The following is a 15,231-nucleotide window of genomic DNA, read 5'->3' as shown; positions in this document are numbered from 1 at the left end:
ATTTTGGGCTTAACCCCTTAATAAGGTTTTATATTTCATAACAAACTCCCGCAAGTTTGTTTTTTTTACCTTTCTCTAAACTTCATCAGTAGACGAAGATATAGATTATCTCGACAACGAATATTTTACTGTGCAAAATATGAACAACGAAAGTAAATGTCAAATTAGATTGTTGTTTATTCGAATAATTATTAGAGCCATTTACTTTCGCATTTCTTATGTTGCACACTAAAATATTCGTTGTCGCGATAATCCAAAACAGTCGTATATTCGTGGAACGGCTATAAATAAAATTCTATTTTTAAGGATGGTTCATATTTATCAGAATTCCTTCTAAACAAAGGCTACGAGGTACATGGCATTATACGAAGAGCCAGTTCCTTCAACACCGGAAGAATAGACCACCTCCACTCTGACCCCTACGCCCACAAAGGGGGCCGATTTTTTCTGCATTATGGCGACATGACCGACTCTAGTTGCTTGGTTAAGATCATCGGACAAATCAAACCAACTGAAATTTACAACCTAGCCGCTCAAAGCCACGTTAAAGTTTCATTCGACTTGAGTGAATACACTGCAGAGGTAGATGCTGTTGGAACGTTAAGACTGTTGGACGCTATTAGGACTTGTGGTTTGGAAAACTCGACCAAATTCTATCAGGCGTCTACTTCCGAGTTGTACGGAAAAGTTGTAGAGACTCCACAGAATGAGAAGACGCCTTTTTATCCTAGATCTCCTTATGGTGAGTATAGAGACTTTTCGTTTTATCATTTTCTTATAAAGTCTAGGTTGTCTGAATAGTGATTTGTGCTATATATTAAATAGTTTACAAATTTATGATTTTTATAAAGTAACTTCTGATTTGTTGAAAAATACTATTACTAATACCCTCGTACTCTGTTTCCTCAATATAAACGTTTAAATATCCTGTTAGTTTTTGTTTCTCTATTCCTAGATTTTTAGCTGACATAATAAAAATTACACCAATTATTTTTTTCTCATCTTCATCAATTATTTCCATCTATCAATTTTACTCTCTCCTGTATTTTCATGGTGTAACTTAATTAGTTTTATGGCCCTGCAGCTTGTGTTCTGTTGAATATATCCGGGGGTTTTGTATACTAATATATTACTTCTTCATTATTTGGAACAACTGCTCGTATTTTATTTCGTATTGTTGTTAGCATTGACCATATCTCCGCTCCATATAGGTAATATTCAGCACTATGCTCTGAAACATCCTTTTATTTTAATTATTTGGTTAGAGTGTTCTTCCATATCACTCCATAGAGTGCTTTCGTGACTTGTTTTTCTCATGCTATCTCATTTTTATATAGCATGATCAAAGAACAATCTGACCCCAAAAAAAAAATAAAGGAAGGATGACAATTTGGGAATAGGTAGTTGAAATTGTCTATTATTATCTAAGAAAAAGTTTACAATTCTACATCCCCTCCATTTTACAAAAATGGAGGGGAATGCCCCCTCTCGAAGGTGAAAAATATACATTCAAAATAAGACCGGAATTGGATAAAATTACTAATTCTAAACAACTTTTGTTCTATAGAGTTTTTTCGCTAAGTCAATACTTTTCGAGTTATTTGCGAGTGAATATGTTCATTTTTAACAAAAAAATAAATATGCTTTTGGACGGTTTTTCGGAGATAACTCAAAAAGTAAGTATTTTATTGAAAAAAAAAAAAAATTCTTGCAAAAATATAGCTTATATAAAATTGAAAAAAACAGTGTATGCATGAGGTCTGTAGACCCAGTAGAAGCAGAGTTATAGCTAATGAAAAGTAGGTTCTTCTTCGTCAAATTCCAAATCGAATATTTCAATGTGAAATAACCCAAAAACGGAGCACTTTTCGGGGAAAATTCATTTCAACTTTTTTAAAGTGTTTAAAAAAAGGTTTATTTTTTTACTTAAAAAACTTCTAACATTAAAAGTAAGTGAGTTACGCTCAAAATATTGTTGGTCCCTTTTATTTTTTGGTAAAAAAAATCGCGAAAATCACCCCCTAATTACCATCAAAAATAAATTTTATCATTACCACTTGACAAGTTACTTTGCTTATGTATTATTTATATGATCTGTAGTTTCATCGGTTCAATGTGCTTATTTTTGAAAAAGCTGTAGTTAAAATGGCTTGAACGAGTAACTAATCACGAGTTTAGGCAAAGTTTGAACAGCCACAGCATAACCAATTTTTGTCTAAGGTACATTCCATGTCAAATCACTCAGGCAAAAAGTTTTGGATCTCCGATTTGTCTGAAAATTGGTATATACGCTGTGAGCTCGTACGTAGAGGGGATATTTACAAATTCGCGAACGCCAGTAGTGACAAGTTTGTAAACGTTTACTGGAAATTTGACATAAATGTCAAAGTGATTAATTTAAAATTAAAATTAAAAACATTAATTATAAACAATATTAGTTGGTCAAAGCTGTGGTATATATTTTTAACTTAAATATACTTACGTTTTAAATACTGAATTTAAGTTTTTTTAATGTTCCGTAATATCTAATTATAAATAATCTATTATAATCTTAGCGCCATCTATACGATTATTGTCAAAGTATCCGAAGTAATAAATTGATATTTTATCAATAGAACGTCAAAATGATTAGAAAAATCTTAAAAAAATCGATTACAATTTAATTACTTTTTTGCGTTGTAAATATTAAGCGATAACAATTAAATAATAAATTTAAAAATTACCGGTAAAAGTTGAATTAGTAACCGCTAGGAGCGACACCAGCGAAGCTCAGAGCGTATAGCTTCTGCGGGACGTAAAAATAAGATATTTAAAGTCAAAAAATCTTCTTCTTTTTTTTTCTCAAAATGTTATTTTGTGCGATTTTACAGTGATTTGGTGTTTATTTAAACAAATTTGCATTTTCTGTCGTAAAGTATCAATGAAAAACATAATATTTTAATAGAAAGAACTCAAAAATGTCATTATATGGCATTATAATAAGTTATTTTGAATCAAAACAAGTTTTTGATCAAATTTTATAGTGTAAAAAACGTTAAAATACCGTTTTTTACATTTTCCTCCATTCCCAAAATACATTATCATCGATTTGGCTGAAAATTTGCCCACAGATAGCCAAAAGATAGGACTTTAAGTGGTTAGAAGGATTTAAATTATATTTCAATACCAAAAAAGTTACATGCAGTAATATCAGACTCAAAAGTATATATTAGTCCAGTCGGGATAGCATTTGACCTTGAATGCCGAGCTGCCCAAAATTTTATTTTTCTGATCTTTAGGGGAGTCAATAGTAGCCTAAATTTAAAATCACGAATGAATTCCTCCGTTACGTTAGCCGCCATCTTGATTTTAAAGGAGAACCTTTTTTGCTCAATATCTCCGCCATTTTTAACTTTTCGACAAAAATGGTAGGAACTGAAATTGTTCCAAATAAATCGTATTTACAATTATTACAATTTCTTTTTAACAATTTTTGTCGTGAGGTCGATATTTTCGAGTTAATTGTACTTACAGTAGACGCCTATATTTTTGACTATAATATTGCATGTAACTTTTTTGGTATTGTAATATAATTCAAATCGTTCTCACCACTTAAAGTCCTATGTTTTGTCTATCTGTGGGCAAATTTTCAGCCAAATCGATTATGATATATTTTGGGAATGGAGAAAAATGTAAAAAAAGGTATTTTAACGTTCTCTACACTATAAAATTTAATCAAAAGCTTGTTTTGAATCAAAGTAACTTGTTATAATGCCATATAATGACATTTTTGAGCCCCTTCTATTAAAATATTATGTTTTCCATTGATACTTTACGATAGAAAATGCAAATTTGTATAAATAAACACCAAATCACAGTAAAATCGCATAAAATAACATTTTGAGAAAAAAAGAAGAAGAAGATTTTTTGACCATAAATATCTTATTTTTACGTCCCGTAGAAGCTATATACCAATTTTCAGACAAATCGGAGGTCCAAAATTTTTTTGCTCCAAAATTGAGTGATTTGAAATATAAATATAAATCCAAACCCCTAACAAGAAAACAAAAAATCAAAAATATTCAGGAAAGCAAAACGAACATTTTATTACTCTTTGAGATTTTTGGTATTACTGTATAATTCTAGGCTCGGTGGAGGTTGCTCTTCAGATTAGGGAAACACCAATAGCGATAAAAGAATTTATTTATAAGACCGACACTAAGGGTAGTTACCCCGGGAGAACTTTGAGTACTGACTTGGTGACTTGTACGCGATTTAGTTGAAGACTCTATTTGTTACTACATATTGAATTTAGTGAGTGAAGTTAAAGGCACCTCTGGCCTGGTTGAAGTGATTCTTGAGAATAATTCTAAAATGTATTATTTCTTGTTGGCAACATGAATTGGGTCACACAAGAGAACAAAGGTTTATACTTAGTCAGCTAATTTTAAAGTCCATTGCCAAAATGTTGTTTATAAATTGCTACAATTAAACAAATTAAATAATCCACACATGTTTAAATATGATAACAAATTGGCTCGTGTAATGTACGGGGTGATAAAAATATACTGTTCAATATCGGATATGAATAATGAATGTTTGATATTGGACAATTACTAATAATTTTTAAGTTAATTCCATAAAAAAATTTTATCATTACCACTTGACAAGTTACTTAATATTATTTATATGATCTGTAAGTTTCATCGGTTCAAAGTGCTTATTTTTGAAAAAGCTGTAGTTAAAATGGCTTGAACGAGTAACTAATCACGAGTTTAGGCAAAGTTTGAACAGCCACAGCATAACCAATTTTTGTCTAACAAGAAAACAAAAAATCAAAAATATTCAGAAAAGCAAAACGAACATTTTATTACTCTTTGAGATTTTTGGTATTACTGTATAATTCTAGGCTCAGTGGAGGCTGCTCTTCAGATTAGGGAAACACCAATAGCGATAAAAGAATTTATTTATAAGACCGACACTAAGGGTAGTTACCCCGGGAGAACTTTGAGTACTGACTTGTGACTTGTACGCGATTTAGTTGAAGACTCTATTTGTTACTACATATTGAATTTAGTGAGTGAAGTTAAAGGCACCTCTGGCCTGGTTGAAGTGATTCTTGAGAATAATTCTAAAATGTATTATTTCTTGTTGGCAACATGAATAATTGGGTCACACAAGAGAACAAAGGTTTATACTTAGTCAGCTAATTTTAAAGTCCATTGCCAAAATGTTGTTTAAAAATTGCTACAATTAAACAAATTAAATAATCCACACATGTTTAAATATGATAACAAATTGGCTGGTGTAATGTACGGGGTGATAAAAATATACTGTTCAATATCGGATATGAATAATGAATGTTTGATATTGGACAATTACTAATAATTTTTAAGTTAATTCCATAAAAAAATTTTATCATTACCACTTGACAAGTTACTGTGCTTATATATTATTTATATGATCTGTAAGTTTCATCGGTTCAAAGTGCTTATTTTTGAAAAAGCTGTAGTTAAAATGGCTTGAACGAGTAACTAATCACGAGTTTAGGCAAATTTTGAACAGCCATAGCATAACCAATTTTTGTCTAACAAGAAAACAAAAAATCAAAAATATTCAGAAAAGCAAAACGAACATTTTATTACTCTTTGAGATTTTTGGTATTACTATTAATTTTTAAGTTAATTCCATAAAAACTTCCATTTTTTTTTCAAAATTAAAAAAATGTTTTATTTTAAACCCAATTTTTTTCAAAAAATGAGCACTTTGAACCTATGAAACTTATAGATAATATAAACAATACATAAATAAAGTAACTTTTGAAGTGGTAACGATTAATTTTATTTGGGAAGCTAATTAGGGGGTGATTTTCGCGATTTTTTTAGCAAAAAATAAAAAAGACCAGCAATATTTTGAGTGTAACTCTCTTACTTTTAATGTTAGAAGTTTTTTTAAAAAACAAAATTAAACCTTTTTTTAAACACTTTAAAAAAGTTGTAATGAATTTTCCTCAAAAGGAGCTCCGTTCTTGGGTTATTTCAAATTGAAATATTCGATTTGGAATTTGACGAAGAAGAACCTACTTTTCATTAACTACAACTCTGCTTCTACTGGGTCTACAGACCTCGTACATACACCATTTTTTTAAAGTTTTTTGTGGGCTATATTTTGCTAAGAATATTTTTTTCGCTAAAATACTTACTTTTTGAGTTATCTGCGAAAAAACGTCCAAAAACATGTTTTTTTTTTTGTCAAAAATGAACATATTCACTCGTAAATAACTCGAAAAGTATTAACTTAGTGAAAAAACTCTATAGAACAAAAGTTACTTAGAATTAGTCATTTTATATAATTTCGGACTTATTTTGAAGGTATACTTTTTCACAGCTGAGAAAATATTTTTCACCCCGTATTTCCCAATTTTTGTAAAATGGAGGGGATGTAGAATTGTAAACTTTTTCTTATATAATAATAGACAATTTCAACTACCTATTGCCAAATTTTCATCCTTCCTTTATTTTTTTGGAGGTTTTCGTAAAATTTTGTGTTCCCTGATCGGGTTAATATCTTTCATACAAGTAACATCTCGGCTTATCATTGACCTTAAATAATTAAAAGGCTTACAACTCTTAATAGTCTCTTCTTCTAAAGGGTCGTTTTCACGCTACGTCTTATTGTACGTTTTGTGAATAAGCGGATTTAATTTTTTGGATTCGACAAGTCGTACGTTTTGCTGTTTTCACCAGGGGCGGCTCGTGATAGTATAAGGTGGTGAGGCACACTACACCTGAGGAATTTTATTATTATGGTTAGCTTCTCTTTAATGGCCAGAAGGTTAATTTTGTGACGTCATAATGCTAGGACGAATCTAGGACCAATAATCCCGGACAAAAAATCCTCACAAATTATTCCTGGACAAGAAATCCCCAGACAAATAAACCTCGGACAAAAAATCCCCACAAAAACTCCCGGACAAATAATCTACAAAAATTTTTTATTCAGAATATCCCTACAAAGAATTCCGGACAAAAAATCATCAAGAAATATTTGCTGTCGATTAGTTCTCTAAAACTTTTCCAGTGAATTATGCGATCGACTCAAATGCTTTCAGCCTCAGTGCATAGAGTTATTTTGAATTCCAATTCCATATTGAAAACTTCAATTTTTTACATAACAGAAGAGTGTGCGTTTTTTCAAAAATCGTGGAAGATATGGGAAATGAGCTAAGGCTGTGGTAATCATGTTGCAATATTATTAGCTTAAATCTTTTGCTCACTCTGATTTGAATGTATGTTAAAAAAAAATTTACAAAAAAAACACAACCACAGCATACAACATTTTTGAAACACTTAAAAACTACTTTTGTATGTAAACGTCCGATGTGGAAGTGGAAACGTTAATAAAATCATTTTTTAAATTAAATTGTATAATCTTATTTCTCATTTAGAATAAATTACATAAATGCCACAAAGAACAATATATTAGATGATGATGAACAATGATTTAAAATGAACACTGTTTTAAATACATATCCATAAACTTCTAAAATATAATAAGCCATTCGTATATACCGCGCGTACATAGAAAGCTATGATCTACAATCGACTTGTGCTTGTACTAGTCGGTTCAGTTCGGCTATTCCCATTCCGTTCCGCGGAGCCTGAGGCCGTTCGGCTATTCCTATTCCGTTGCGCGGAGCCGGAGGTAAGCCTCAAGGATGGATGAATTTTGTTCCTCGAATCGGTGGCACATTTTTCAAATTTTGCCGGTTTTACTGTTGGCGTTGTCGCATACTGTTGCAGATGGTGTGAGGCATGCTTCAATTGTAATGATTTGAGAAAGTTGGAATGGCACGTGGAAGACGGATATATAAGATAAGATAAAGAGTCAGGGCCGTACCGATTATTTTAATTTTTTTCATAAAAATAAAGGTATTTAGGAAATTTCAAAAAGCTAAATTATATTTAAAAAACTGATTATAAAACAACGAAATAACGTAAATAGTCTATTGATATACTGGTGAGGCACTGCCTCACCTGCCTCATAGGACAAGCCGTCACTGGTTTTCACGCTACGTCTTATTGTACGTTTTGTGTGACAGGATTTGTCCTCCGCTTATTCACAAAACGTACAATAAGACGTAGCGTGAAAACGAGCCTTAAAGTTAAGTTCAAATCTGTAACCTCGGATCCAATACGTTAGTATTCGGACTTACACATATTTATCTTGAGTTCCCATGCCCCATGGTTCATACTCTTCCTTTAATTTCCTTATCATATATTCCATGTCCTCCCTGTCTTGTGCAAAAATGACTTGGTCATCGGCGAAAAGTAGTGAATGTAATATATTCTCTTGTAGGTACTGGTATGCCCATTGTTCCACATTTTCTATACAATCTTTGCAAAGCCTGAACGATGTATATGTATTAAAAAGTGTAGGTGATAGACTACATCCCTGTTTTGAGGCCTTTTGTTGCAATGATTGTTTTTGTTGTTTAATTGCCTAACTTTATTTGCGCCTGTGTTTCTTTATACAGTTTTTGGGTCATATTCACCCATTTCTCTGTAACATGCATTCTTCTCCTTGCTTCCTACAGTTGTTTCCTGGGCACACTATCAAATGCTTTCTCTAAGTCGATAAAGGTCAAGTGTTTCAAGATCTTTTTAATATCTGTCAGGTTTTTATTAATAACATATTGTCATCAATTTCCAGCTGCAGCGAAGTTGTATGCCTATTGGATAGTCGTAAACTACAGGGAGGCTTACAATATATTCGCCTGCAATGGGATTTTATTTAACCACGAAAGCCCCAGAAGAGGAGAAACATTCGTGACTAGGAAAATTACGAGAGAAGTTGCAAAAATTCATTTGGGACTCTCTGAGTATATAGAATTAGGAAACTTGGATTCGAAAAGAGATTGGGGACATGCCAGGGATTATGTAGAGGTAAGTTTATGTTTATATGTGGTGAGATAGTTATAATAGGTGAATTTTGATATCATCATCATCATGGCATCTACACTCCTAGCGGAGTGGTTGCCGCCCTCTTTGGGCTCTTTCAATTCAATTTCTGATTGTCCACTCGAACAATCCAATTTGTCACAGGCAATCAGTCCGAGTTAACATTTTGGTTTTACAATTGGTTGTGTGACTTAGCATCTTCTACAATTTTTCTCTATTCGTTCCTGTTTTTACTTATGGTGACTCATTCTCTGACTCCCATCTCCTTAAGGTCCTCGACTATCTGGTTCTCCCATCTGATTTTGGGTCTTCCTCGTGGTCTGCTCGATACTGGTCTCCATTTGGTAATTTTATTCATAACGGCTTCGGGCTTTCTCCTTTCTATATGTCCCATCCACCTGAGTTTTTGTGCCTTGATAAATCTCACGATGTCTTCTCCCTTCAAAAGTTCTCTTATTTCGTGGTTCATCAGTTTTCTAAATTCATTATTACCTAAGTTTAGTGGGCCTGTTATTCTCCGAATTATTTTTCTCTCTAGGATCCTCAATGTTTTATCATCTTTCTGTGTCGAGACACATTACTTCAGCACCATATGTGATTACTGGTCTAATTGCTGTTCTGTAAATTTTCAGTTTCGTATTCTGCGTAAGCTTCTTATCTTTGAGGAAGTTGTATTTCCAGTAGGTTCTGTTTCCTACCTGGATTCTTTCGTTGATTACTATGGTTCTATCATTAGTTCCATTAAATGAGACCCCAAGATGTTTAAAGTGTTCTACCTTTTCAAACTCATATTCACCAATATTTAAACATTTAAACTTGTCCCATTAACTGAATTTTTCTTGACAATATTAGGTATTTGGTTTTATGACCAGACCCCTTTTGGACGCTTCCTTACACAACTTCACAAATTCTTCCTTTAAACTGTTTAGGTTTCTGCTAAGCAGTGCTACGTCGTCAGCATACGCAACAAGTTGCGACGTCGATGTTATAATTATTGTATCTTTTATTTCTGTAGCTCTTATTGCTCCTTCTATAGCGATATTAAATAGTGACGTTGATCGCCTTGTTGTACTCCAGTTGCTATTTCTCAAAGCGACAGAGGGCGCTCAAAATTTCAAAGATGGACGATAACTAAAGGAAAACAATCAATTTGTCATTTGATTTCCGAGTCGTTAAATATAAATCATTTGCACGTGTTTTTTGCCAAAGAAACCACTAAGTTTTACCACTAAGACATCTTATGGCTTAAAGAAGACTCAAATTATGTTTCATCTGTATGCATTCATTAAAATGTGATGCTAACTACTGATTTGTTTTTTTTTTCATTAACTAGAAACTATCAATAATTCAAATATTTGCATCTGCGATAATCATAATTTAATGCAAGCTATCGATATATTTGTTCAATTTCTTTATAAAGAAAAATTTTATTACCTTAAAGTCGCCATTACTTTTTATCCTGCTGGATATACACAGTCCAGCAAAAAAATATGGTCCCCGATAATTACACAGCGTTTTAAAAATTATTAATCTATCTTACAATTTCTAATATTGTTTTTTAATTTAGTTAATAGGTACACTACAATTTATTTTACACTAATAGATAACAATTTTTAATTAAATAAAAACTGTAAACTAAGTAGGTGAATTTATTTTATAATAATTGTTTTGGAAATTATTATGTGGTCGGAATATTTTGCCTAACAACGTACATCCTGTGCACCGAGTATACTATATTGTTGTGATCTGCTTCTTATTTAATTTATATTAATTATTATTTATTTGATTAATTATTTAATTGTCGCAAATCATACATCAAAATTGAATAAAAAATCTCAGGGTGTTTTTTTATACTATTAAAAAAAAATCCAAATTATCTCACGTTATACTTATCTTCTCTCGTGGGTTCAGTATCTCTGAGTTGATCCTAATCGGGATAAAATAGGGAAAAGAAATAAAGCAAAATATTGAAATAAAAATACAGAATTGTCTTTTATTTATCAAATTAATACTATGAAATCTATCGAATCTAAAAACCTGTGGACACAGATGTCCGAATGAAATTTATACTACTTAAATTTATTATCGTTACAAAAAAAAACAATTTATCGGTTTGTTCCCGATGATTTTGGTAAAACAAACTAAACCAAACACATTTATGTCTTCGCAAGATTACCTATATTTACTATTTATATTTTGAAATATTGGAATTTTAATTCATATGCTTTTTACTCAAAAATCTACTTCCCGAACATAAAAATCTCTTTCACATAAATTGACTGACCTTTTTGCTTCCCTCACTCGGATGTCTTCTCGTGACCCCAAACAGCTCTCCCTCGTTGATTATGTTAAAGGCTACTCATCAAAGCCTCTCTCCGTTGTCCAGCTTCAAAACTATCAGCATACCAGCACTATTCTCCAACAAACCGTGTCTCTTTGACCCGTTCTCGATTCAAACAAAACTCCAAAAATTCTCTGCTCTCCTTCTCACAATAATACAGAATCAAAGAGGTATTTCGTCTCGATTTGATCTGTCTCTCGTTCCACTTTTCAACACTATTCTCCACTATCAACCAGCCACTGATATATGCTAACTATCTCTGCCCTTAACACGTCGAGACCGCTCTTTCTCGCTGCCAACAACACAATGAATAATTTTTCAACCTCTCTCCATCATCCAATCCATCTTTTCCCCTTCCACATTCCAAGAATCAAAACATTGACTTTTCCATTTGACAAACAACAGTCACCCTCAAATTTGTTCCGACAATCCTAATTACTTTCGGAGAAACTCTCCCACATATACTCGTATTGAAATGAAGATATTAAAATTCCAACTTTCTTTTCAATTATCAATTTTGAGAAATATTGATAATTACCTATACAGTAAACAATTTTTTTCCATTTAAAATCTAAATACATAGTTCTTTTCACTTTAATTATTCACAAAAGTCTTTAATGGTTCCGCGGAAAGCTCGTTAAAAGAGAAATCTATTTACATCCTAACTAAATTCTAATAAATTTTAAAACAGCTCAATATACAGGGTGTATCAAATTTATGTGCCCGCGTTATTAAAAAAAATTTAATTTAATTTTTATTTTGCTTTTGATTGATAAAATGCAAACACAATAATATGTACTACATTTTATTTATTTATTTAATTTTACAGTCGTTTAAACATTAAAAAATACTACGTTTAATACAAACATTGAATTAACAAAATGTGTAATTTGGCATTAGTTAGTTTACTTAATTGCATAGAGTATAATAGGAATGAATACTGAGGAACACTGCAATAGTTTTGTTTAAGTCGAAATCATTGTTAATTACAATATAAACTGACCTCAAATATTTACACAAATTAATGACAAAGTCAATGTTTTCCTTGAGTTGATGCTTTTGAAATTAGCCACCAGGCGTCGCCCACTTTTGGTTCCTCGCCAATATATATTTTTGGTGATTCCGTCATCTGTTATTATTGCTGCAGTCGATCCTTCTATGTTTACATTGATTTATGCAATGAAACCTAGTTTCATTGGGTTTATCTAGGTTTTTCATGTCTTCTATTAGGAATTTTGATATATAAAAATATGAACCATTATGTTTTGTGTTTAGTTGGTAAATTGTTTACAGGCAATGTGGTTAATGATGCAAGAAGAATCGCCAGAAGACTTCGTAATAGCGTCCGGGGAAACACACAGCGTTAGAGAATTTGTAGAAGCGGCATTTAGACACGTAGGTAATGAAATTGTGTGGGAGGGTAAAGGAGTAGATGAAGTAGGAAAAGATAAAGAGACTGGGAAAATTAGGATTAAGATCAATTCCAAATACTTCAGACCTACAGAAGTGGTAAGTCCTGCTATACATTATACAGTAGACTCCCTCTATAACGAGAACTGAAATGGCTGACTAATTACCTCGTTATATCAGACAACAATAATTATTAAAATGTTTTGATGCCTCGTACGTAGTAAATTAGGTGTCGATGGTCGACCTGAACAATGACACTTTGCCATCGTAAATTATAAATTTCCTACATTAGTCAATAGCGGTCAATAGATAAACAGAAATAAGTTTATTGCAGCACTGGCCTCGATAATAACACAGATGTTGGGCATTTCTATATACAGGAGTTGGGGTATTTATAGCAATTATTGCGCTAAAACAGGTAAAGAAACATTCTACGATTTAATTTTTCCTCGTTATAACCAAATATGCCTCGTTATAGAGATGTTATAGTTCAATAGGAATTTCATGGGACATCTAGTGTACTTCGTTATAAGCGAAACCTCGTAATATCCGTGTTCGTTATAGAGAGAGTCCACTGTATTAAATAAACCAAAGAAAGTAAGCATTAGAATTACAGTTTAATTGAATATCGAAGCATTTTCATATGCTTAGGTACCCTAATTGGTTGTATGGGCACTATTTACTGACCTCCCAACCGTCCTGATTTCCGTCCTCTTGACTATTTGCTGTGGAAATACCCGAAAAGCTAGGTGTACTCGAGCAAATGGCGGCAATCTTGTGTCCCAATGAGTTTGAGAAGTTTCAGAAGCGCGATGGCCGATACAATTATTTATTTTAGTCAATTATGCACACCTATTACTATTTTTGGATGCTCTATATTATAGTAGGCGTGGGGAATATCTAATAAAATGCATGCGTCAGTGAACGTGTTAACCGTTTTTTTATTAGACCATTTTGGTCTGTTTTTTTTATAGATTGTTCAACCTTGAATTATTTCAAATATTTTTTATTTATTCGCAAGATAAAACAATTTCTATTTTGTTTAAAATTATTTACCAAAAGCATTGAGATAATTCTTACGTTAAATATTTGCTCCAATATTTTTCTCAATTATAATTAAAAATTTTGTGTTTTTCCAACGATTCAATTGGTTTTATCTTCTTCTAATGCAATTGTTTTGGAGTTACGGGATTAAAACGTGGTGCATTTTTTGTTTTTAACCATCGTCTAGAAGTCTAGACTAGGTTGTATGTTTGTTGATTATACACTACTCCAACAAATTAACGCACCAACTTGTAGACCTGGATCCCGCATACCAAAAAACGTTGATTAATAGCAAGCTGAAAATTTGTTAATAGCTTAACGGTGTCTAGACGGACAAACTTTGATGTTTGGGAACATTGAAACAGGGGAAGTTTTAATTGTGGAACAGGTTAAAAATTTGGAACGTCAGACTACAAAAATGTTCCATGTATTTTGTCGGACAGAACTTTGATTGAACAACCAATTGATTTGTTACCATTCCATTAAACTGGTGTTCACCCTCCTGCAAAAATCAAACTGGTGTTTATTACCAACTGGGCATTTTAATAAGTGGAACACGAAGAACATGTCAAATGACAGAAATCATGTTGGTTAGTAATAGCAGCCTGATTTTTGCATGAGAGTTTAATGAAAGGGTAACAAATCAATTGGATGTTCGTCCGACAAAATACATGGGACTTTTCGTAATGTGACGTTCCAAATTTTTAAACTGTTCCGCAATTAAATCTTCCCTGTCCCAGTGTTCCCGTACATCAAAGTTTGTCCGACTAGACACCGTTAAGCTGTTTTAAACAAATTTTCAGCTTGCTATTAATCAACTTTTTTTGGTACGCGGGATCCAGGCCTATTAAAAATGGGTCATTTTTGATGACTCGAATTTCCTATACGTTATAGCCTTATTCTTTAACAATATCGCTGTAATAATATTGTTGCTAGACAGATAAATTGTCACTGTATACCGGGTGTACCAATCAAACTGTGTTTTTTTTCTCAAAGTTCACCACACCCTGTGGAATATTCTAGCATTTATAAAATACTGAAATTAAAACCCAACTATAGCCTCAGGTTTTCTCAACATTTTGTTTTTTGATTCAATCGCTTATGTTGAATAATAAAAAAGTTAGGTATTTTAACAACTAGCCATGTTTTTCATCAATACAGGGTGTGCGACAAACTTTAAAGGATATAAATGTCAGTTTTATTTATAAACATATGTCCGCAAATGCTTCATTTCCGAGATACGGGATGATGAATTTTTTCTTACAAACCGACGATTTATTTATTCCTCTAAAACCGGTTGAGATATGCAATTGAAATTTGGTAGGTTCTAAGAGGTAGTTATTGTGCATTGTTTGACATACAATTAAGAATTTTATATTCACCATATGGCAATAAAACAAAAACAAGTGTAAATAATTAAGTGGTAAATTAATTTCAATATGCCGTTTATTTGTTTAATACATCTTTTTGTCTATGTTAATCTGCTCATTATTAATA

The 15,231-nt window shown here is 32.2% G+C and overlaps 1 protein-coding gene across 1 annotated transcript in view; it reads left to right on the top strand.

The window, feature by feature from the left end:
• The window catches only part of LOC114325250 (GDP-mannose 4,6 dehydratase), a 29,350-nt gene that overhangs the window by 13,881 nt on the left and 238 nt on the right, over positions 1 to 15,231 (top strand). Inside the window, exons 2-4 of the mRNA XM_028273256.2 lie at positions 307 to 742; positions 8,692 to 8,924; positions 12,574 to 12,789. Of these exons, the coding sequence (XP_028129057.1) occupies positions 307 to 742; positions 8,692 to 8,924; positions 12,574 to 12,789 (885 nt within the window). The remainder of the gene's footprint in view (positions 1 to 306; positions 743 to 8,691; positions 8,925 to 12,573; positions 12,790 to 15,231) is intronic.

Source organism: Diabrotica virgifera, chromosome 7 (assembly GCF_917563875.1).
Source record: "Diabrotica virgifera virgifera chromosome 7, PGI_DIABVI_V3a".
NCBI classification, from domain to species: domain Eukaryota; kingdom Metazoa; phylum Arthropoda; class Insecta; order Coleoptera; family Chrysomelidae; genus Diabrotica; species Diabrotica virgifera.
The sequence above is the reverse complement of the archived record's forward strand: the minus strand, read 5'-3'. Positions and strand labels throughout refer to the sequence as shown.